Raw genomic sequence first — 25,366 nt, 5'->3', positions numbered from 1 at the left:
TTAACTACATATTACGAAAATGTCTAAGTAAGACTTATCTAAATTTTCACCCAAAACGAAAACAAACAGTCATGTTGCAAAATCAAAGTTCCAAATTTCAAACTTAATGTTTGGAGGAACTTATGGTTTGAAGGATGATCATTTTCATTTAGAGGTTTAGTAGAGCTTTGCGTTAACTCACCTTCATATGTCAACTTACTGTAATATGTAAGTAATCATGGACTTTCTCCCGGTTAAAAAATATCTTTTAAACAAATTAATGCCCAGTAAGAAAGTAATTATCCTGCCAATATTTTTTAGACATTATTTTCGCCGACACAAGTCTGAACATACATACAGTATTCATCCCTTTTCTTTTGCATCTTTATATTCGCGTCATAAGATGTCTTAAAATATTTGTTGTAACCTTTAATGTGTAAAGTATACTATAAATAGCACAGGCGTTTGTTTCATACAGTACGGTAGTTTTCTACTATACAATTGTATAGTAGAAAACTAGTGTACTGTATGAAACAAACGCCTGTGATAAATAGGTCTGGTACAATCACTGGATTTAGCTATCTGTATCTGTGTAGGCTGTACATCACAGAATCCTCTTGGGCTTTAATGTGACGGGGTGGGGGGGGGTATGCATTTAGTCACGGCGTTGTTGTAACGCAGACTTGAAGCTCTCTAGCTTTGGGGCGCAGACAACTTCCTCTTCCAGGTGGTTCCAGTCTATTGCAGTGCGCACAAAGAAAGAATTCTTGTATTGGTCTGTTTTTGTGTTTGGTATTTACACTGCTTTGCTGTTGTTCCTTACTCTACTGTCTATTATATTTGTAGCTTGAATTACCTACCGTAGCTTTATTTAGCTACTTGAAGTAGCTTTATATAGCTGTTTCAGTGCAACTTTTCACAATTTTGCTTTATTTTATTTAAATAGACAAAAAATCACAAGTATATGACTACTAATAGTCATCCTAGACAGTTCTAAAAATGCAATTCAAGGCAAAGATTGTTTAAACATTGCTGCTTTTGAACATTTCAAAGCAAAAGTTTGAGTATCTATACACAACCTTGTGTGCAGTGAGGCACGGATAAGTATGATTACTTCACATAAATCAAATAGATTGTGTTAAATTATGACCAATCAATATCATGTTAACCTGAACTGGCCTTCTTTGATATTTCATTCAACAAGTAACTGTATGGTCACAATTTACTGTTGTATATAGCCCCAAAACTTTTTAGAGCTTTGATTGCAATTGCCTTGAAAGAGACACACCTTCAAGAGTGATTTTCTCATGAATTGTTTTTTGATCAGTTCAAAATTGAAATTTATCACTGCATCACTGCATTTTCTGCTCATTCTGAAAAAATTCTAATCTAAAATAAGAAAAAGGTATAATTTAGTAGCTAAATAAAGCTACTTCAGATGGGTAAATAAAGCTAATATGTAGGCAATTCAAGCTACATAGCTAAATCTAGTGATTGTACCAGACCTAATAAACTGATAAAGGAAGAAAAGAAAGAGATACGTGTAACAAAATTATAGAATTAATATAACAAATCATAAATGACATTTTACTTGGTAATATATATATACCAGGGGTATAAAGATATGTACAGAAGTGAAAATATATGAAATGTACCCTTGTGCTCATATGCTGACAATAATAAACATGATCTCTTTGTATCTGTAACTGATAGGTAACAGCACTATGTCAAAGACAATAACTTGTTCAATTCTTGACTTTTTGGAATCTTTTTGTGTCTATACATGGAGACAATGTATACATTTAAAATTTAAAAAAGAAAACAATTTCAGTGTAGCATTTATCATGTGTTTATCAAAGTTTGCCCTCTATCTGTCTCTTTATTAGGTTTATCACTGTACACAAATTTGTTGTTTTGAATTGGAGGTAATTTTTCAAGAGCTATACTTTCAATAGAAAGTATACAATGTGAAATTTTATCAAGGTTCACAATTCTAAATTCATTTATATTGCATATTGTATAACTATCACTAGTAACAGAATTATGATTTAGACGAACGTTGTAGCCAATAGATATCTTTTTGTTTTGATCACAGATAATGTCAGGAAGAGGTGACAGCCATCAATACTCCCCCCTTCTACATGGGGATGATGAGTTTATTAGCTATGATGACAAAGACTTGGAACAACAGTACTTTAGACGCAGGAAGTTAAGGTAGGTACAAGTTGTGTCTTAAAGATGGAATTTTGAAAACTGCAATTCTACTATTTTATTTCTTTATACGGTAATTAGCTCATATTGGCATTGCTGTCAGAATCCAGGTAGAGCCTCTCCATTGCCATGAAATTGAAGCTCTGTGTATTCAAATTAGGTGATGCATGTGGAATAACATGGTACCAATTTTATTTCTGAAGCTATTATTTTTTTGATGAGAATCTAGATTAGTGTCTAGAGCTGACCAGTAACTGAATTACTAATTGTTTTAAACCCTGCCAGTTCAGACTTTGTATATTAAGTGTTTCTGTTAGAGTTGCATATCAACAGCCCTGACAGGCCATAGAAAGCAATTTCATTTTGGGGGGGTGGGGGGGGGGGGGTTGGGAGGGAGGGGCACAACCAAACATGTTCTGTTTGAGTGGTCACTACCAAGCAAAAGTTCCTTGCTGACAAACCCCCACCCCACCCCCTCCTCTCCCCACCCCTGTGCAGCAATACATGTACATATTTACTCTGTCTGTAAACTTTTCACATTTTCAACTTCTTTGGAAGAACCACTGGACCAATTTTATTCAAAGTTGATACAAATCATCCCTGGTTAAAGGGGATTTCATATAATTGTTAAAATAAAGGACCAGACCCCCTTCCAAGGGGAGGGGGATAATCAAGAAGGGCAAAAATAGGGTGGGTCATCAAAAAAGTTCTTCTGAGACTGAAGAACCACTGGGCCAGAAAAAATGGAACTTATGTGGATGCTTCCTGAAGAAGTGTGTATTCTGAATTGTTCAAATCATGGCAACCAGGGGTAGGATGGGGAACGATAGGGAATCAAAGTTTTACAATGAAATATATATTAAGAAAAATCTTCTTCTCAAGAATCACTGGACCAGAAAAGGTGAAATTAAGAAAAAAGCTTCCTGAGTTAGTGTAGACTGTAAATTTTTCACATCATGGTCCCCAGGCATGAGAGGGGCCATAATAGGGAATCAAGGCTTTACATTGAAATATGTAGGAAAAACCTTTAAAAATCTTCTTCTCAAGAACCACTGGAGTAGAGAAGATGAAACTTAGAAGAAAGCTTCCTTAGGTAGTGTAGATTATGAATTGTTCAGATCACAGTCCTCAGGGGTATGGTGGGCCACAAAATGAGAAAAATCTTTAAAACTTTTCATCTCAATAACATGAATCATATTAATGAGGAAGCATCCACAGATAGTGTAGATTGATATTGTTCAAATAAAGACCCCAGTATGTAGAGTGGGGATGCAAAAGGCAATCAGAAATACAAAGGAATACATGTATATTAGGGAAAAAATCTGATGCAGAATAGCAGGGCCAAAGTGATTCAGGTGAGTATTGTAGCCCATATGCCTCTTCTGAGCCAAAGACTAAATGTTACCTACTTATTGGTTTATTTTTGTCAAATCTTTATATCTTTGATACTAGGAGCCCTATGATTATCAAACCTTGTCTTTATTTTATGAACCTTAGGATCATCAAATCTTGTAAGTTGATGTATCTATGGACCTTAGATACGTCAACCCAAAAGTAGGTCACTGTGACCTACTTTTACTGTATACTGTATAGTGTAGTGATATTTTGCCTGTGTTATAACTTTATAGGAGAAGCAAGAGAGCATGTTGCCTGCTAATCCTCCTGATAGCAGTCATCACCATAGCAGCCATAATTGTCATCATTCTTCTTCATGACAACAAAAGCAGCAAGTCGGATTTTCCAAGTTCTGGGACTAAACTTGGGAAATTTAAGAAAGCTGCCATAGCATCAGATAGCAAAGTGTGTTCAGATATTGGCAAGTATGTACAACATGGTATAATTTAGATAAATAATTTACTGTAATAAACTGTGAAAATCTAACATTTTCTTTTTTATAAAATCTTTTCAGTTGCATTTTTAAAATAGTTGAATATAAGTCATAAACTAGATCACAAAAATCATACTGGTAATTAAACTGCCTAAAAGGATACTAAGTATAATTACATGTATTAAGATGTACAGGGTTAAGAAATTTATTATATTCTCTGTTTGTGTTTCTACATTTTTCTAGGGAAATTTTGCTGAATAATGGTTCCTCAGTAGATGCAGCCATTGCTATTTTGTTGTGCTACGGTGTGGTTAATCCTGTGAGCAGCGGAATAGGAGGAGGATTCTTTATGACAGTCTATGATAGGTAGATATCACATTTCATCATCATTGTTGTTGTTTGGGGGTCTATATGACAGTCTATGATAGGTATATGTCAGTTTTCATCATTGTTGTTGTTTGGGGGTGTATATGATGGTGTATGATAGGTATATATCAGTTATCATTGTTGTTGTTTGTGCGTGTATATGACAGTCTATGATAGGTATATATCAGTTTTCATTATTGTTTGGGGGTCTATATGATAGTGTATGCTAGGTATATATCAGTTATCATTGTTGTTGTAATGGGGATCTCTATGGCAGTCTATGATAGGTATATATCAGTTTTCATCATTGTTGTTGTTTGGGGGTCTTTATGACAGTCTGTGATAGGTATATATCAGTTTTCATTGTTGTTTGGGGGTCTATATGATGGTGTATGATAGGTATATATCAGTTATCATTGTTGTTGTAATGGGGGTCTATATGGCAGTCTATGATAGGTATATATCAGTTTTCATCATTGTTGTTGTTTGGGGGTCTTTATGACAGTCTGTGATAGGTATATATCAGTTTTCATTGTTGTTTGGGGGTCTATATGATGGTGTATGATAGGTATATATCAGTTATCATTGTTGTTGTAATGGGGGTCTATATGGCAGTCTATGATAGGTATATATCAGTTTTCATCATTGTTGTTGTTTGGGGGGTCTATATGATGGTGAATGATAAGTAATACCAGTTTTCTGCTATAGGTGCATTTCGTTTCTTACACTGGCGCAGTACAAGCTACTACACTTATAGAACACATTCAGAAGTATATATATGGGATGTTGTGCAAAAGCAGTAAAATTAAGTTTTTAATGGAATCCTCCGGGGAAAAAGAAATTTAAAATGATTAAGATTACTGATTGAGGTGTTTTCAATTTTCAAAAAATAATAATTTTAGTCAACGTGTTCAATTGTAAAATAAAACTTTCTACAAATGAAACAGAGCTCTATATTTTAAATTTATTTGTTCATGTATACTCATATTGTTGCAAAGAATGATAACTCTTCACGCTAGGGTGTTTTTACATTCAAACAAAGCGAAATTTCTGTAATAGTGTATCTACTTCAAGAACGATTTTAAATCTTAAAAAGAATTTTAAGAACTTATGGAAACATAATAAAAATATTCTTAAGTTAAAATCAATGTAAAAAACACTCTTTTTTTCATAATATTATTATTAATAATTTTTCTCAGAGAGTTTCGATGACTATGACGTGATGGTGCATCACAACAGCATCAAAACAAAAAATTAAGAATTTGAAGACGGCACGGTTTGTATCCAGATAACTGTGGTCAATAAGCAAATACCATATATATTGTATGTGATTAAGTGGAGATAAAGTGGATAAATTATTATTAATCAGGTTTACTAATTTTATTGTCATGTTTTTCTTCACTGGAGACAGCACCCGTGCCCTTATGCAGGCCAGGATTTCCTCTGATATTCTTGGCATCACAGAATGCGAATATAAGTAATAAACAATGATTATTCAGTAAACATGGCATTATGAATAGCAGTAGCTCTGCTGGCATATTTTCCATGATGCGCTAGCGCCATGTTCACTGAATAATGTTATTTCTTGAAAAATTATCTTTTACTTCGTAACCAAAGTATGACTTAATCCCCCCCCCCCCAAACACAGTTCCCATGTGAGTAGGTAAAAGTTATATATATCAAGGAATGTAGCTTTTACATGAGAGTTGTCAAACTATTGATGATAATGCACTATGATATCCACCAAAATTATACCATTCCTGTCCCCAAGGTCAGAGATTCAGGCCCCAGGGTAGTTCTTGAAAATGCATTATATCTTTTGAAATCTTCTTTAATCCAGGGCATCTAGCTGACAACTTGTATGTATTGTGATAGAGAGCTTTCTGTCAAAACTTAGATTCATGCCACTTAAGTCCGAGATGGACCTAAGTTGATAATATGTTGAGAAACTTACAATTATACCCAGTTGAGTATTATAAGTCATGTATAAAACAGCTACATTAAAATTCTTGTATTTTTTAGTAAAAGGGGAAATGCCTCAGTAATTAATGCAAGAGAATCTGCACCTTTGAGTTCCTTTGAAACTATGTATGAGGATCTTCGCAATTCATCAGAATATGGTATGTTGAAAAAAAAAAAAAATACTGGTACAGTAAAACACACTTATAATGAAGTGCCATGGACAGACGACTTTGCTTCGTTATAAACATAATACATGATATCCATGAGGTCCACAATATACTGTAAATGTATTACATTTGGCTGTGTATTCTATTTAGCATCTTTCACGGAAAGCATCTTCCGCTAAATCAAGTACATCGCTAAATGTCTTGTTTACACATTCCTATAAAGCACATTCAGAGAGCGCTAATTAAAATCTGTGCTAAATACAGGATGGTTAGGGAAAAAACCCCACATAATTTATCTTCAGAAGGTCAAAGGTATCAATAGGTTTGTGGAAATGATTGCACCTTATGGTCTCAATATGTATATAGAGAATCCATAGTCATCCAGACCATTTGATTGTGATGACCCATAGTTTACAAATTCTTTCATATTTTAAATATATCATGGATTACCACATTCAAGTAAGTTGGGTTTCTTTGAGAAAGGCTGCCTTTGGAAGATGCCTGTAAATTTATGGCACAACATTTGAATGATCAAGGTCAGTTATGATAGAATTTGACAATAAAATGAAATGAAATTGCCCTAAAAACAAAGTATCATAGGTATAAACATGTGAAGGGTAGAGGTGAAAAGGTCAGATCTCAAGGTTAAAGGCAATAATAGGAATTGATAAAGTTGTCAGTCCCTAAGTAATTTTGTATTGAACAAAATGAGTGCTTGAAATTATGTTGTGAAGGAATGCTTCACATTTTTGTAAATGAAATGAAAATCAGTTTTTGTTCACAATTTTGATGTAGGTGGACCTAGTATAGCTGTTCCAGGAGAAGTTATGGGGTACATGGAGGCATGGAAAAGATGGGGAAAACTACCTTGGAAAGACTTGTTTGAGAAAAGTATTGACTTAGCAAAAAATGGATTCCAAATCTCCAAACATTTGGCAGAAAAGATGGAGCCCAAAGAGCATATTCTCAGGCTGGATAAAGACACATGGTACTCTACATCTCCACTGTGGGGATGTCACCCTTTCAGTTTTGTACCTGAGCTTAGTCTTGTGAGTTTGTAGAAAAATATATATTCTAAATTGGTCATTTTCTAGGAAACACTACTCAGATCCTAAAACTGGAAAAATGTTGAAAGAGGGAGACTTGATTAAATTTCCAAAACTTGCAGAAACCTACAGGAATCTGGCAGAAAATGGTGGACAAGCTTTCTATAATGTCACAGAAGGAAGTCTAGGTTATGATATACTGCAGGATCTCAAAGAAAAGAGTAAGTATCTTGAAAAGAATAGTGTGCAAATGAAATAGTTAATATCCTTTTGAAGAGATTGAATTTACAAATATATTTATGTTAACTTGTCAAAAAATCAGTCTACTGTCTGTCTGTTGCTTGGAAATTGCCCTTTAACATCATATTAACAAATTCAATTTGAAGAGGATCATGTTGTTTGAAGTGTTATTTATGCACCCCCTTCTATTGTTTTCTCCTAATTATTCAGTGATTTGTAAAAATATGTTTGACCCCCTGTTCAATGTAGTTTCATAATCAACTGAATGTATTTTAGAATCAAACATCAGTGAGAATGATCTTAGAAATTATAAAGCCAAGTTTGAAGAGCCATTGAAAGTGACAATGAGAGATGGTAGTGTCCTCTACAGTCCCAAACCACCAGCTAGTGGAGCTGTTCTCTCATTCATTCTTAATATATTAGATGGTAGGTAAGATCTCTATAGCTCTAAACCATGTCCTCTACAGCCCCAAACCACCAGCTAGTGGAGCTGTTCTCTCGTTCATTCTTAGTATATTAGATGGTAGGGAAGATCTCTATAGCTCTAAACCATGTCCTCTACAGCCCCAAACCACCAGCTAGTGGAGCTGTTCTCTCATTCATACTTAGTATATTAGATGGTAGGTAAGACCTCTATACTCTAAACCGTGTCTCGTACAGCCCCCAAACCACCACTTCCAATTGGGGACCATTGAATCAAACATGTATGAATAAAATAAACAATTTGTATTCATTTTAACTTTTAGGGTTGAGGAATCATATTCTATTTGATTGTCACACTTAATGATATATGTTATTCTATCAAAGTTAGTGAATCTAGGTATTTTTTTCTAAGTAAGGGGGGAGGCACAGCAACTCAAACAAATGTTGGAATCAGAAATTCAGAAATTTTTTGGCAGGCCCCCCCCCCCCCAAAAAAAGAAGAAAAAATAGAAAGAAAGGTAAATTCCAAAATGAAAAACCTATTTCATGTGTGAGTGTGGGTGTAGAGGGGGGTGGGAGTGGGGGAGGGATGACAAGTCACTTTCCTTTGTCAATTTTCATCATATACTTGGTTCTCCCTACCATATTATGAGGGGTTTTTGTTTCCTGGGTAGGTGGTGATGGTGGGGGAAGGGGGTCTAAGATAATTTTTTGTTACTTTGACACATAAAAACTTAAAATCTGAAAAATCACAGGAAGGGTTTGGATGCAGCTCCCCCCGTAGATCTTCGTATGATAGCAGTCTTAATTATCCATAGGTATTCTTTTTCTTTGCAGGCAAATGAATATCCATAATATAGTATGCAAATGAATAGCTGATCACTCTATAATACAGTATTCAGATAAATACTGGTAGCTGACAACTCTAAAGATTTATTTATGTTTATTATGATCAGGGATGGGGTAATTGAAAAAAGTAATTGTAATTGACTGTAATTAATTACATATTTTGAAGTAATTGGAAGTAATTTGTAATTGAACATTTTTTCAATTACTTGCAATTGTAATTTAATTAATTACACTGAAAAAATACCATGTAATTTCAATTACTTTTTCAATTACATTCAATTACTTTATATAATACACATTCATAAACACATTCGTAAACTAATTTTTCAATATATTTTGTTGTGTTTTTATGTTTTTCTACTATAGGCTATAACATGACAGCTAAAGATCTAAAATCAAAAGAGTCACATCTTACGGCTTACCACAGAATGATAGAAGCCTTTAAATTTGCGTACGCTCAAAGATCAGACCTTGGGGATCCTGCCTTTGTTTCAAATGTTACAGAGGTATGGATAATTTTATGCATTTTTAGCTTATCTGAACCAAAGCTCAAGTACCAGGTTAGCATTTTTGACCAAAGAGTGTCTAGTTTCTAAATGTCTGTCTATTGTGTGTTATCAATAAACTTTTACATGTTCTATTTCTTCTCAAGAAACAATGAGCCAATTTTAAACACATTTGGCATGAAGCATTCTTGGACAAAAGGAATTTGATTTTCTTCAAATTAATGGCCAACTCTCCTATCAAGGACAGATAATTACAAAATAGATGTGATTTTAAAAAATCTCTAGGATCATTGGGTCAAGAAGGACAAAACTTTGCTAAAAGCTTTATCATACTGTGTTGTTTCAGATTTGTTCAAATCAAGCAATGTTTCTTAATTAGTTGTCCAGCAGCAAAAGCTGCAGCCCAGTTGGTAGTGCTGGTGGGGGTACGAAGAAAGAATTGTGGTCCCCAACTTTTGGTGTTTTACTAGTTGGGATGCACTTATTTATGGCATATTGTAACTGTCTTGTCTGTCCATCATACTAAAAAAAAATTATGCCCAACCATGAATATGGCCAGGGCATATACACTAGACAAAATTGCTAACGCACCACTTATTATTCTCATTTGTGAATTTATCATTTTCCTGATTGATACTAGTATATAAAATATGCCATCTTTTCCAAAACAGTTGGATTGACAAATGTCTTGGTGTCATGTCAAGACCCTTAAAGGACTTTGTTGTCCGAAAACCAATTTCACGAAGTGCACTGCGCACCGTTTTTGCCAAGATATGAAGTTGGTGATTACCGATGGTGGTCCGTGACGTTGCGACGGGAACAGCCTCCCACTTAAAAATCAAATAATATACCCTGATTGACTATCATATTGCTAAGTAGTCATTTAGTGCCTTGGTGTCCCTACCAAATCCACCCAACTTCCGTTTGCCCCTATTTTGTGGAACAATCTTGAAATTATTGTGTGGTGCTCACGTAATGCCTTCGATATCTATTGTAAACATTTTTATGATTGTTAATTCATTTTCAACAATTTTTTACCAGAGAAATTCCTAATCATTTAATTTTTTTAATTTTTCACAAATTTCTTCAAAGGAACCCCCTGCAGACACCATACTGGCTGCCTTAGCATGCTCTTTTACAGTCAAACGTCGCATACGGTGTAACTTTTTTTCTGAGTTTTTAATTAGTACAAACATAAATAACACAACCACAAAGAAAAAATTAGAAATTTATTCCACCAAAAATGTATGGCTATGATTTTAAGTTTTTCAATGAAGTGGTTATGCTTCAGTAAACATTGTTGTTATTTATCAGTTAAAGCATTTAAATATCTCATTTTTTATTAAAGTATCATAATTATATGTCAAAAACATCATGAACAAGTTTTGAAAAGAAAAATGTTAATTTATTTAGGTGGTGCATTAGCAATTTTGTCTAGTGTAGAGTATGTCATGTCTGTTTTCCATCCTTCTGTCCTTCCGTCCTTCCGTCGTGCTTTGCGTTTCAGGGTTCGAAATTCACTATATACAACTCGCAAAACACTAGTTAGAATTCCCAAATTGCAAGTTAAAAATTAGGTAACTGGCAAAAACTTGCGAGATGATTTTTTTTGCATTGAAAATGTAGCAAAATTATATAATATGAAAGAACACAATGCTTTTGATTTAAATCAGTAATTTAAATAAAAGTCACACTGTAGTTGTATTTTGTGTATTAAACAGTAGTTACTTTTTCCTTAACATGCATAAGTTACATGTATTTAATTTATATAAATTTAACTTTATATGAAAATTGCGAGTAGTCTTATAAAATTGCGAGTTCACTTTCTTGGTACTCGCAATTATTTGCGAGTTGTAATTTTAGGGAGTTTCTAACCCTGGCGTTAGCTCAGTTCAGAGCTCAGTTTCAAAGAAAATATTCAAGATATTTTTATCAAACTTCATATGCTGATAGATATTGATGAGAGCTATTCAACTGCATCAACATTTTTTTACCTTGACCTTTTGTTTGACCTGGACCTCCTTTTTCTTAATTTGGTGTTTAGCTCAGTTTTAAATAAACAATTCAAGATATTTATGCCCCCCTTTGAAGAAGGGAGGGCATATTGCTTTGCTGCTGTCTGTCGGTCGGTTGGTCTTTTGGTCTACCAACTGTTTCCGTTCATTATACCCCGCTCCAAAGGAGAGGAGGGTATACTGTTTTACCCTTGTGTGTCTGTCTGTGTGTCTGTCTGTCTGTCTGTCCGTAACAAATTTTTCATCACTGTTTTCTCAGCCACTACTCATCACAGATGCTTGAAATTTTAACACACTCTTTGTTTAGGCATGCCATATGGTGGGATTCATTTTTGTACGAATCCAATGTCAACTTCCTGTTTATCTTTTCATCTGTCCGTACCATACATAACATTTTTGTCACAGTTTTCTCAGCTACTACTCATCGATGATGCTTGAAATTTTAACACACTCTTTGTTTAGGCATGCCATATAGTGGGATTTATTTTTGTATGAATCCGATGTCAACTTCCTGTTTATCTGTGCATCTGTCTGTACCATACATAACAAATTTTCGTCACAGTTTTCTCAACAACTACTTATCGCAGATGCTTGATATTTTAACACACTCTTTGTTTAGGCATGCCATTTGGTGGGATTCATTTTTATACAAATCCGATGTCAGCTTCCTGTTTATCCGTGTGTCTGTCCATACCATACATAACAAATTTTCGGCACAGTTTTCTTAGCTACTACTCATCGCTGATGCTTGAAATTTTAACACACTCTTTGTTTAGGCATGCCATATGGTGGGATTTATTATTGTATGAATCTGATGTCAGCTTCCTGTTTATCCATGCTTATAGTGTATATTCACAATACACGTCAGAGCGAGGGTATTACTAGTGAGCATTGGCTCACAGACTTCTTGTTTTCTTTGCAGAGGTTGCACATACTGAAATGAAATTTGGTATACAGATTTATCATAAGAATATCTAGGTCAAGTTCTGTTTTGTGTATGATCGAGCAATTTTTGACAGAGTTATGCCCCTTGGACTTAGGAAAATTCCAATTATTTGCAATTTCCGTTCATTTGTTTCACAGAGGTTGTACATACTGAAATGAAATTTAATATACACATTTATCATAAAAATATCTAGGTCATGTTCTGTTTTGGATACGATCAAGCAATTTTTGACAGAGTTATGCCCCTTGGACTTAGATAAATTCCAAGGGCATAAGTGTTTCACAAACATCTCTTGTTTTAGCAAACTTTATATGCTGATACATACTTATGAGAGCTATCAACTGCATCAACATTTTTTGACCCTGACTTTTCCTTTGAACTTTGACCTCACTTTTTCTTAAAGTAATGTTAAATCATTTTTTAAATAAACCATTCAGGACAGTGTTATCAAACTTCATGTGCTGATACATACTATTGTTAGCTTTTCAACTGCATCAACATTTTGACCTTGCACTTTCATGTGACCTTGACCTCACTTTTCTTTAATTTGTGTTTTGCTTAGTTTTTAAGAAATCATATTAGATATTTTTTATGTAAGCTTATGCACTTATACATAATTTGGTGAGTATTTATCATCTATTTCCAATTTGTTAGATTTCAATTTCAATTTTAAAGAAACTTTTCAAGATATTCTCATCAAACTTCATACACTTATACAAATTTTCATGTTGCATTACTAATATACAATCAGTGAGGCATTCATGTCCTATGGACATATTTCTAGTTGAATTAATAAAGATTACCCTCAAGATTAAAGCTTCTCAGAACTGCATGAAACTTCCAGTTCAAGGCCATGAGTTCATATATCATGATACAATCCAAAAGATCTTTTCACAAGTAATGTACACGTAAAAAAAAAAAAGAAAGCACTGTATCTTCTGGAGCAAAAGTTATGACCCAATGTTAAATTTTTTAATAAGTAGGTCGAACTTTTAGGTCAAGGTCATGAAGTCAAAAATGATAGTTCTTTCTGAAAGATGTTGTCATAGGTAATGTACATGTAAAATATGAAAGCCTTATCTTCTCTCATTCAAAAGTTATTTCAAATGTTAAAAAAAATTATAAAAAAGACTATGGTTTAAACTTTAAGGTTAAGGTCATGAGGTCAAAAACCAGAGTACATCTGGAAAGGTATTGAAACAAGTAATGCACATGTCAATATAAAACGTCTCATCTTCTCTCATTCAAAAGTTAGCAGCAATGTTAAAATTTTGAAAATTAGGTCAAACTTCATGGTCAAGTTCATAGTGTACATGTACTCTGAAAGGTCTTTTCACAGCTAATGCACATGTCAAATATAAATGCCATATCTCCTCTTCTTCAAAAGATGTCAGCAATGGTTAAATTTTGAAAATTATGTCAAATTTCAAGGTCAAGATCACAGGTCTAAAATCATAGCACACTCAGAAATGTCACAGGTACCGTATCCACATGTCAGATATGAACATCATACATATATCTTCCTCATTCAAAAGTCATCACCAATGTTATTTTTTTTTTAAAATAAGGTGAAACTTCAAGGTGAAAGTATTGGACCAAAAATCAGAGTACATATTGAAAGGTGTCACAAGTAATGCACTTATCAAATATGAACACCCTATTTTTTCTCATTCAAAAGTTATGAACAAGGTTAACATTTTAGAATAGTAGGTCAAACTTCAAGGTCATGGGTCAAAATTTATAGTATATTTGAAAAGGTCATGTCATAGGTAATGCACATGTGACATATAAAAGCCCTATCTTTTCTCATTCGAAAGTTATGACCAAAGTTAATGTTTTTATGACAGACTGACAGATGAATAGACAGATGAGATTTAATGTCCCCTCACTTTCGCAGAAGCTGGGAACAATTAAATATGGAACCTAAACCATTTCTCTTTAGGTTGTGAAGAACCTAACATCTACAGAGTATGCTGACAGAATCCGGAAAATGATTTGGGATAACACAACACATGGGACCCCATACTATGGTCCAGTATTTGACCACAAGCTGAAAACTAGTACTGCTCACTTGTCAGTATTGGGAGAAGATGGGATAGCTGTGTCGGTGACAACAACTGTCAATCTTTTGTAAGTAAACAGGTGCTAGTGACGTCAATTGTCAATTTCTAGTAAATTCATCAATACTCACTTGTCAGTGGTTAGAGAAGATTGTATCACAGTAACTTTAGTATCAACTGTCAGTCTGTGTCCATTCATCATTATTTTTGTCAATGCTAAGAAAGGATTGGGTTTCAATGTCAATTTCCTCTGTACATCTATTTCATTGGATTGCTGTTGTCTCTAGCTATTTCTAGATCTTTTTCCCTTTCTTCTTCATTTTTGGTTCAGCATGTTCAGCATAAGGTGTTCTTGAGACATTTTTTCTTCCTGTTTTTGTGAGATTTTTATGTTTGGGCTTCCATTGTGATATTTACAAGATTCCTCAAGGTACTGTACTTCCAATCCAACTTCATATTTTTCTCAGAATCAATAAATCTCATCTTTTTCTGGTCTTGCTTTTTTTGGCATAAAAACAAACCAAAAATTTCATTCTCTAATTTTCTGAATTTTAGATTTGGTTCAGGGATTACTGGGAAACGTACAGGGATACTGTTTAATGATGAAATGGATGATTTTTCATCCCCAAACATCACCAATGCTTTTGGTATCCGTCCCTCTCCCTCCAACTTCATCAAGCCTGGGAAGCGGCCATTGTCATCCATGTGTCCAGCTGTCCTGGCAGACAAGACAAAGAAAGTGAAGATGGTAGTGGGTGCTGCAGGTGGTTCCAGGATAACTACTGCTACAGCTTATGTATGGGGTGATATTGAAAGTACAAAAGATAAGTAATGAATATATGCCTCATACTGTTCTATATGTAAAATTATCAGACTGTTTGAGGCCCGTTAGGGCCGAAAACAGTCTGATAATTTTACATATAGAATTGTATGAGGCATATATCTTACTTAAAACATTGCCATTTAAATGTCCAAAAGTTACATGGAGGAGTCCAATAATTACACAATAGGAGTTCAGGCATCAATAGTTTTCTACCTGAAACCATTTAATTAGTAGACAAAAGAAAAGAGAAAGTTTTTTTTCTTTAGACAGTAATACAGTGAGTTAACTCTTTTGTTTCATTCATTCATTCAATGGCAGTCGTTTAGCTTTGCAGGACTATGGACAGTGAATGGTCAGGTGATGAATGATTTTTTTATGTGATACAGACACAGTGTCGGATGATATTATCACCATGCATGGAAAGTAGAAATGGGGTTTTTATTTAAAATTTTTTTGTTGGATGATATAATGAAAATCTCAGATTTTAAAAAGTGTGACCATCTGCAAACAATTCTCATCAAATTACGAGATTGGCAGATTCTTTCAGAAATGAATTTAAATTTGCTTCTTTACATTTACCTTTATATTTCAAAAACAATCAGCAAAAAAGAAATGGAAAGTGTTACTTTAGAGGAAGGTTAAAACTTCGATTTTCTTCTTCATGGACTTGCTATTTTTAGCAACTTAATTTCCTTGCGTTTGCTTTCCCTCAATTTATTTTTCCCTAACCTTTTTCTTTTGTTTATGGACATATTAAACCTTGATTTCACTCTACTTGTTGTTTTTTAAATACTGTCTGATTTTGTTATCACTGCCATCCGATAATATATTATTGGACTGTAATTATTATTATTGGACGGCTACAGGTAAATTTTTAGACTGCAAGAACAAAGACACTAGGTCACAGCAATGTTTTAACAACTGTTACAGCTTATATATGGGGTGATATTGAAAGTACAAAAGATAAGAAATCTACAAGAGTTAAACATAAATCAAGAGTTTTCTACAAACTATGAATTTGATTTTTATACTTGAAAAAAAAAAAAAACAAAGGTTAAAAAAAAGAAATCATCCTATTTATTATCCCCACACTAGAAATTTGCAAGCCATAATGAGATACCTATTGATTTCAGATTGAAGTTCAATATCAGTTACAAGTATTCAGCTAAGTTATGGACACAATTAAAGAAGTACTTTGTGACTTTAAGTGTTATATACTGTGGAATCATCATTGCTTGTGAGGGAACAATGTTCAACTTGGTGGATTTCATGGGTCACCCTTACCCACAAATTTACATCCCCATGAACATTTATTTTGTTAAATATTGATTCATTGAATCTACTGTATAAACAAGTAACCCATGAATTAATGTCCCCACGAACAAGTAAAATTTTGCTTGCCCACGAACATTGACCCCTACGAATGATTCCACAGTAAGTGGTATAGGGATGTGTGTTGAGGAAGAAGCCTATCGATGCCAGGTTCAAAAGTTAAAAGGTCAAGGGAAATGACAAAAGTCTGACTATTGGTTCAAAATAATTTAGAATAAAAACTAGCCATAAATACATTCCATACTAAGAGATGTTAGATGGCAAGAGAAAGAAAGGTTTAACAAGAGGAATTTTATCATGTTTCATTTCATGTAGTCAAGATACTTGTAGCTCGAAGTGGAAGTGAGAAGTGCAGTTAAGATTAGAATATGTACAAGTATGCATTGCTGATAAGTAAACTTTGATTTTGGTTTCTTTTAAGGTTGCTGCCCATGTTTTGTGGTTTGGAGACAATATAAAAGAAGCAATAGATGCCAGGAGACTGCATCACCAGCTTATCCCACAAATAGTTTACCATGAACCAGATTTTCCAAAGGTAGTAACTGCTTTTAGGTTTGACAATACTGGATCAGACATTGGGATCAGGGGGTCCAGAATCCCCTCCCTCCTATTGATTTTTAATGATTTTTGAGGAGGACTGACCCTCTGATAAAAGTGATAACTTCCCAAGTAAATGATCCTAAAATGTCTAATACATGTAGTTTGTCTTACCAGAGTTTAGTAATAGAGACTGTTCAATCAAAAGCAAGATGAGATGCAAACATTGACTTGTTTAAAATAGTTATTGATGAAAATCCATGTTGGGAAGTTTAAAAATACATTTATGAAATTTACAGCAAATGGTCATTACTTGTTTTATAAACATGATAAACTAGACTGGCAATGACCTTGCCCCCTTCACCATCACCGCCACTGCAAAAAAAATCCAACAGACAAGTCACTTACATGAAGTAAAGCTGCTGCTTGTCTTTGAATTATCAAGAATACTGTATTTTCAACAGCAACATGGTATAGAATGTGTCCCACTCACTTCTGTGAAATATAATATTCGTATTAATATTTTTCTCTATTTTTGACCCCTCCAGTTCGTTATTTGGATTTTTTATGAGTGAGTTTTGATTACCTGGACATGAACCCTGTTCAGAAAAATTACTGGATCTATCTCTTTTTATTGTGGTTCATCTGTACTGTATCTTTAGTTCATTATGCGAGAAAATAATATGTCTGTTGATCAGCACTTTGTAGATTAATGAAATTTTCATGTACTCTAAATATTATGATTTTATGAGAATGTATGAGTGATGAAAAACTAGGTGTAGTCTTGGGCCTTACTTCCAACATTTGTATACTGTAGATCACCATATTTCCATGACACCTTATTTTTACAAGAGAGTTACTTAATATTTATGAGAAAGAAAAATTTTGATAATTTTTGGTTATTTTTTTATATATCCTTTAATAATACCATGGACATATATACTAATGGGATGGATAACTCTCACAATTCCTCTTATAATTAAGTTGTGGGATTTTGTTTAATCAAATATATCTCTAATTCTATCAAATATTTTAGGAAAAAATTTATACATCAAAAAATTATTCAAGATTTGTTTATTATTAATGTTTATACATGTACTCATTATCTTAGTTATTGTAAATGCCCTTGATCAGACATACATTGTATTTCCGAAAATGTGCTGAATTTGGTGGCTGTTTATTTTTTATTTAAATTATTTTATCATGTGTTTTAATATTTAGTAAAAATTCAATCCAATAGTGTTGTGTGTGATGATCTGGGCAAATAAACCTGGCACTGAAGGAGATGCCTATTTCACTAGTATATAGGTCACTGATAATATATATATATGAGAATGAAATTTTTGCAAGTAGACACTTTAGTAATATAATCAGGCAAAATTTAATAAAAAACTGTGAACAGTAGTAAATGCTAGGTATTTGAGCGGAGGAATATATCTATCTATAAATTGTGAATATTTTCTTTTATTTCAGTTCTACATTGATGGTTTACAGGATAAACATCATAATGTAACACAAGATGCAATAGGGAGTTCGATTGTTAACGGTATTGTTCAGGATGAGGACTGGATTTACGCAAACAATGATTTTCGACGGCCTGGTGGGAGTTCAGCAGGATGGTAAAACTCAGTTTTCCATGATGATATCCACTCCTAAGTTTATTTGCAACAATTTAAAGATTATTTGTTTATTAGCAATCTAATTACTGTGAAATCACTAATTCTGGGGGGTAGTGGTGTTAAGTTTTGATGTTTTTGTGACTCAAAGAGAACACACAAATTCATGTCCTCCATAGAATGTTAATTGTCTAATATAAAACAACTAAAAATTTCTTCAATCACAGAATAAAATCCCCTCAAACCACAAAAATTTGACCCCGTGAAAATAGTGATTTCACAATATCTTCACCAAATCACAGTTATTTTAGGTAAGAAATTTATTTATTCAAGTCATTTAGTTTTATTTTAGATATATATGATCTCAACAAGTCAACTTGTGTGAATTCATTGGTGATTATCTTAGATACACATATACAGTGAAACATGCTTATAATGAAATACCAGGGAGGATCAATTTGGATTTGTTATTAATGTGATTCTTATATCCAATAAGGTTATATGTATGTAGTATATTTATAGGAACAGGAAATGAAAATAACTTCCCTGTAAGCAAGAATTCATTATAGGCATGTTTGCTGTATAACCTTGTCTTACTGTGATATTTGTTAATTAATCTATTTTTTAGATACATCTGATTTTGCTTATTTCATCTTATTTGAATCAAGTTATATTAGATATATTTATTCGGGATACATGTAATCAAGAACTGTCCCATTGTGATTACTTTGTTTTTATTTGATCAAATTAAATTCACTCATTTTACTCCAGTCAGAATTGTTTAAGATTTATTCCATCAAGGGTAAATATGTCTTTGTACAATGAAAACATACTGGTAAATTCCAATTTTAATACAAAAATTTTGATGAATTTTCATTTGTGTGAGATGGAATTTATTTAATTTTAAATTTAAATTTTAATGATACAAAATACGCATAGGCTTCACCTCTATAAATTTCTTTTTTACTTTCCCAATGATAAACCTAGACTGTACTTTACATGAAGATCATTGTGTAATTTTTATGACTGTATACTTTTCGGTAAGCTTACATTATATGTAAATAAGTCAGTGTTTGTTTATGATTTATTATGCCCCTACCATAAAATGGTCAGGGGCATATAGTGTTACCCTGTTCCATCATTCTGTCATTCCATCATTGACTTTCTGTTCATTATCTCAGCAACAGTCACACACATTCAACTCAAATTTGACATATGGATACGTCATAGGGATACATAGGTCAAGTTCAAATTTGGTCATGGTCCGATGATTTTTTACAGAGTTATCCCTCTTGAACTAAGGAAAACATAAGAAATTCTCAGTTTCCACTCTCTAACCTTTTTAAGGATGTATATATAAGGTTAAAATTGCATATGCAGGTATTTTACTAGAAAATACAGGTCGTCATGTCCGATGATTTTTGAGTTATTGCTCTTGAACTTAGGAAAAAAAAAAAGAAATTTTCAGTTTCGGCTCTCTATTTTTGTAGGGAAGTATGTATAAGGTTGAAATTGCATATGCAGGTATTTTACCATAAAATACAGGTTTAGTTTGAATTTGGTCGTGGTCCGATTATTTTTGACAGTTAGCCCCCTTGAACTTGGAAAAGATTTCAAAATTCACAATTTCTAATCATTATCTCGGCTACAAATGTGCAATTTACAATTTGCAATTTGCAATTTTGGCTGCCTGTGGGGGCATTCTTGGCACATCTAGCTGATTTTGAATTAAATGATTTTTGCAATTTTATGCAGGTATATTTTCTACATTTTTATACCCTCGCTCTGAAGGAGAGGGGGTAAACTGTTTAACCCTTGTGTGTCTTTCTGTCTGTCTGTCTGTGTGTCCATGTGTCTATGTAGCAGTGTGTCTGTTGTCTGTCCATAACAAATTTCGTCAGTTTTCTTAGCAACTACTTATGGCAGTTGCTTGAAAGTTTAGCACACTCTTTGTCTAGGCATGCCATATGGTGGGATTTGTTTTTTTATACAAATCTGATGTCTGTTTTTGCTTGTGTCTGTCCATACCAAATTTTTGTCACGGTTTTCACAGCAATTACTCATTGCAGGTGCTTGAAATTTTAGCACATTCTTAGGCATGCCATATGGTGGGATTCATTTTTTACAAATCCAATGTCAACTTCCTGTTTATCTATGCCTCTGTCCGTACCAAATTTTCGTCACAGTTTTCTCAGCAACTACTCAAGTCAGAAGCTTGAAATTTTAGCACTCTCTTTGTTTAGGCATGCCTTATGGTGAGATTTATGAGAGCTTATATTCACATCATCACATCAGAGTGGAGATATTACTAGTGAGCATTGGCTCACAGACTTCTTGTTAGGTCAACTCAGTCACTCAGGTGACCTATTGCTGTTTTTGTCTGGTGTTGTACGTAGCTGTTGGTTGTGAACTTTTGAACATTTTCAGCTTCTTCTCATAAACCGCTGAACAATTCCATTTTTAAATTTTGGTATAGAGCATCTATGGGCAAAGGGGGGACAAAAATTATGAATTTCATGGTCCCTGCCCCTTGACACCTCTGGGGGATGGGGCCAAAACCAGAAAAAATTAGGCAATTTTCAAAAATCCTATTGTTTACTCCTGAATATCAAACAGTCAAAATGTTATCATGATTATAGCAAGCAAAGAATCCTTTACCAAAATTGTGAAATTAATGGCCCCAGGGTCAGGGGTTCTGGAATTAGGGAGGGGCTCTATTGGTCATTTTGTGAAAATTCTTTGAAAATCTTCTTCTCTACTCATGTACATTTAGCACATAAACTAAGTGTATGGTTATGATGAATAAGGGTGCCTCTTCCAAAATTGGGAAATTCTTTGTCCCTGGCTCAAGGATTCTAGTATTAGGGTTTGGCTCTATTGATTATATAGAGAAAATGCATTAATTCTTTGAAAATCTTCTTCTCTGCTGCTGTGTATAAAGCAAACAAAATAACTGTATGGTTATGATGAGAGGGTGCCTCTTTCAAAATTGTGAATTTCATGACCCTTGGGTCAATGATTCGGTTGTTAGGGTGGGGCTGTATGGAGTATAAAGTGAAAATGCATTAATGTTTTGAAAGCACTTCTTCTCTCTTCCTGGGTATTTAGAAGATAAACTAAGGACATAGTTATGATGAACAAGGGTGCCTCTTTTAAATCTCCTAGGTATATAACAGATTACCTAAGTACATAGTGAACAAGGGTGCCTCTTCCAAATTGTGAAATTCATAGCCCCGGGGTCCGGGGTCCTAGTGTTAAGGCAGGACTCTATTGACTATATAGTGAAAACCCTCTTCTGTGCTTCTGGGCATCAAGGAAGGATACAGAATACAAAATTGTAATGAGCAAGGGTATTTTTACCAGATTTGTGAAATTCTGGACTGCTGGGTCAAGTGTTCTGGTGCTGGGCAGGACTATTGAGGTCACTTTTATACTCAAATAATTTCTTGATCATAGCTTGCACGCAGCAAGGTTTAAGATCATCAAGTCATCTTAAGCGATGCATCTTGCAGGGTAAATCTACTTCAGGAGTGTTTATAAGTTTCATGTGAGATAGTAATGTGTAAATCACACAAACGTGTCACATATAGGCATATGTTATGAAGTGCTAGCGTGCTTCATGAAGAATATGCCTATTTGCAAGTCTGTGTGCTTTACACATCAATAATTCACACAAAACTAAAAAAAAAATTCATTATACATGTATTTATATTTTACATATTTAAAAGCAACAAGAATACACCAATGGTTGAATTTTTGCTGCCCTATATCATTATATTTTTATTATTGTCTATGTACAGACAGTACAGTAGATATTGATGACCTTTTTTTTCTTCATGAAAGTATGTCTACAATACTAAATTGATGTCAGATCATATCTAGGCCTGGGATAAAGGCCTTTTTCAGTTGAAGCTTGAGTTCCAGTTACTCTCTATAAAGAAGTGCTTAAATGTTTAGTATCTTAATTGTTTATTGTGATAGAATTTGTTGCATCCTACTAGGCTTCATTTACTTCTTAATACTAATTTATTACAGACATTAACAACAAGGAATTTAGATATAATGATTGTATATATGTTATATTATATAATGAACCTTGTGAACATTGTAAGACAACATACTATATGCTGAATTCCTTTTCATATACTGGTACGTACTGTAAATACTAAAACAGTTCTTTCATTCCTTGTTGCATTACTATCCTGTAATTGTTTTCTGCATGTTATGTCATCTAAATGAGATTGTTCGAAATGCTTTTCTCCTGAAATTTTTGTGATGTTTCATTTTCCTCATGATTTTGTTGTGATGTTGAATGATTTACTGGTACTTAAATAAATATAAGTGTTCCTGCAACAGGACAATTTCTGCAAGATATTTGTGATACAATAATTACTATGACCATACCAACACAACTACATGTATTTTGTTTAACATGCAGATTAAGGCAAATTTGTAGAATTTGACCTTGACCTTTGAATCAGTTGGAATTTAATGACAGTTTCTACTCAAAGTTTAATTTTTATTGTAAATAAATTCTTGCTTATGAATTGTTCTTAACATGTATATCCTTTGGACATTTCTATATGTAGATTTTTTTTATATATTAAGCAATACATTTTTTCATCGTGTGTACTTCTGCAGTAATTTATGTGTCCCATGATTTGAGTGTATTTTTTTTTAACCATTAAGCAGGTGTAGTATTAGTCCCTTTTAGAATAAGAAAGTTTCATGAAGTCATGATAATTATGTATAATTTGTACAGTGTTGTTAAGTTCACAGACTTAGGGTGATAATTTAGGGAGTAACTATCTTATCATTTGTTACATGCAACCATTAATTCTTATTTAACAGTCTCAAGCTGAGTTTTACTGACAACACATAAGCAGAGCTGGTAAAAAGAATGATTGCTTCCATTAAACCTGCGTTAATGGTTGCAAATAACAAATGAGCAGATAGTTATTCCCATTCTAATGCAATTTATGCATTTATTTGATGTTTATATCGTATTTTGTCAAGAGTTGGTATATGAAATATATACGTCATGAAACGTCTTCATTCTTTTATGAAGTCACTGTCAAAAATGTCGCTCTTGTTAATGCTAGTTTAACTGCCTCAACATTAGTGCATTAGCTAATGAAAATGTGTTTTACAAGACAGTTGCAATAGAATTCTTATTATGTGTTGTTATATGCTCTTTAAACTTTAATAACATTCATACTTAAATTTTAATTGACAATTATAATATAATTTAAGAATTTTATTTCTACAATTATGTATTACAATTACTGATTTAAATAAACAGTGTTGATATGTATATATTTAGATTTCAAATTTCTTTGCCTGAGATAAAATTACAAATGATAAAATACTTGATTTCTTCATAAAGCTATTGGTTCATCAAAAGGCATGGTTTAGAAAAATCACAAGCAGGGTGGGAGTGAGAGACATAGACAGCTAGAGAGAAGTGTGTGGGGCTTGGATCAAGCACATGAATTTACGGAACATGGAAATGCAAGGAAAAAGTGTCTATTTTTTTTTTTTTTTTTTAATTTTATGATGATATTCAAGCAATTGGCTTGTGTGATAATATTATGCTTAAACGCCTTCAGCATTTATGCAAATTATCAAGCAAGCCAATTGCTTGATCACACCATAAAGCAAATAACAAGATGTGTTTGTAAACACTGATGCCCCAGTATGGCAGGTCATGGTGAAGGTTAAAGTTTCTCAAATGCAAGTCAAACTCCCAAGGTCAAGGTAAACAAATCAACATTGTTGGTACCCAGTGGAAGGTCATCACAAGGAACAAAAATATAAAATATCTTATGGCCAAGGTTAAAGTTTTTCAAAAGTAGGTCAAACTCCTAGGTCAAAGTCAAAGGGTCAAAGTGGTTGGTATCTAAAGGAAGGTCTTGTTACAAGAAATACATGTGAAGTTTGAAAGCCCTAGCACCAACCGTTCAAAAGTTTTGGTCAGTGTTAAAGTTTTTCAAAAGTAGGTCAAACTCCCTAGGTCAAGGTCAAAGTGGTTGGTATGCAAAGTAAGGTCTTGTCACAAGAAATAGATATATTAAATATGAAAGCCCTAGCACCAACCGTTCAAAAGTTATGGCCAAGGTTAAAGTTTTTTCAAAAGTAGGTCAAACTCCAAGGTCAAGAGGGCAAAGTTGTTGGAATCCAAAGGAAGGTCTTGTCACAAAGAATACACATGTGAAGTTTGAAATCCCAAGCACCAACTGTTCAAAAGTTATGGCCAAGGTTAAAGTCTCATAAAATTTTGCAAAAGTGGGTCAAACTCCAAGGTCAAGATCAAAAGGTCATATATGATGGTACCCAAAGAAAGGGCTTGTCACAAGGAATACACATGTGAAATATGAAAGTTATAGCTCCAATCAATCAAAAGTTATGAGCAAGGTTAAAGTTTTTGCAGACAAACAGACAGAAAGACGGACGGACAGGG

The 25,366-nt window shown here is 33.6% G+C and overlaps 2 protein-coding genes across 2 annotated transcripts in view; one reads left to right on the top strand and one right to left on the bottom strand.

Annotated features, from left to right (window-relative positions):
* The window catches only part of LOC133172934 (uncharacterized), a 92,618-nt gene that overhangs the window by 29,136 nt on the left and 38,116 nt on the right, over positions 1-25,366 (bottom strand). The window lies entirely within an intron of this gene.
* LOC133172935 (glutathione hydrolase 1 proenzyme-like) lies at positions 132-19,022 on the top strand. The gene is made up of 13 exons (XM_061307789.1): positions 132-207; positions 2,075-2,193; positions 3,819-4,010; positions 4,262-4,384; positions 6,407-6,504; positions 7,309-7,501; positions 7,608-7,780; positions 8,076-8,225; positions 9,438-9,577; positions 14,481-14,668; positions 15,154-15,394; positions 17,175-17,288; positions 18,764-19,022. Exons 2-13 carry the CDS (start codon positions 2,078-2,080, stop codon positions 18,911-18,913), a joined length of 1,878 nt encoding a protein of 625 aa, XP_061163773.1. The 5' UTR covers positions 132-207; positions 2,075-2,077; the 3' UTR covers positions 18,914-19,022.

Source organism: Saccostrea echinata, unplaced genomic scaffold (genome assembly GCF_033153115.1).
Source record: "Saccostrea echinata isolate AGI-Se365-2 ecotype Australia unplaced genomic scaffold, CSIRO_AGI_Sech_v1 ptg000056l, whole genome shotgun sequence".
Lineage (NCBI taxonomy): Eukaryota > Metazoa > Mollusca > Bivalvia > Ostreida > Ostreidae > Saccostrea > Saccostrea echinata.
The sequence above is the reverse complement of the archived record's forward strand: the minus strand, read 5'-3'. Positions and strand labels throughout refer to the sequence as shown.

Coding starts and splice junctions, on each gene's coding strand:
- LOC133172935 (XM_061307789.1), top strand. CDS start 2,078: ATGTCAGGAAGAGGTGACAGCCATCAATACTCCCCCCTTCTACATGGG. Junction 4,385..6,406: donor TTTATGACAGTCTATGATAG/GTAGATATCACA, acceptor TGTATTTTTTAG/TAAAAGGGGAAATGCCTCAG. Junction 7,502..7,607: donor AGGCTGGATAAAGACACATG/GTACTCTACATC, acceptor GTCATTTTCTAG/GAAACACTACTCAGATCCTA.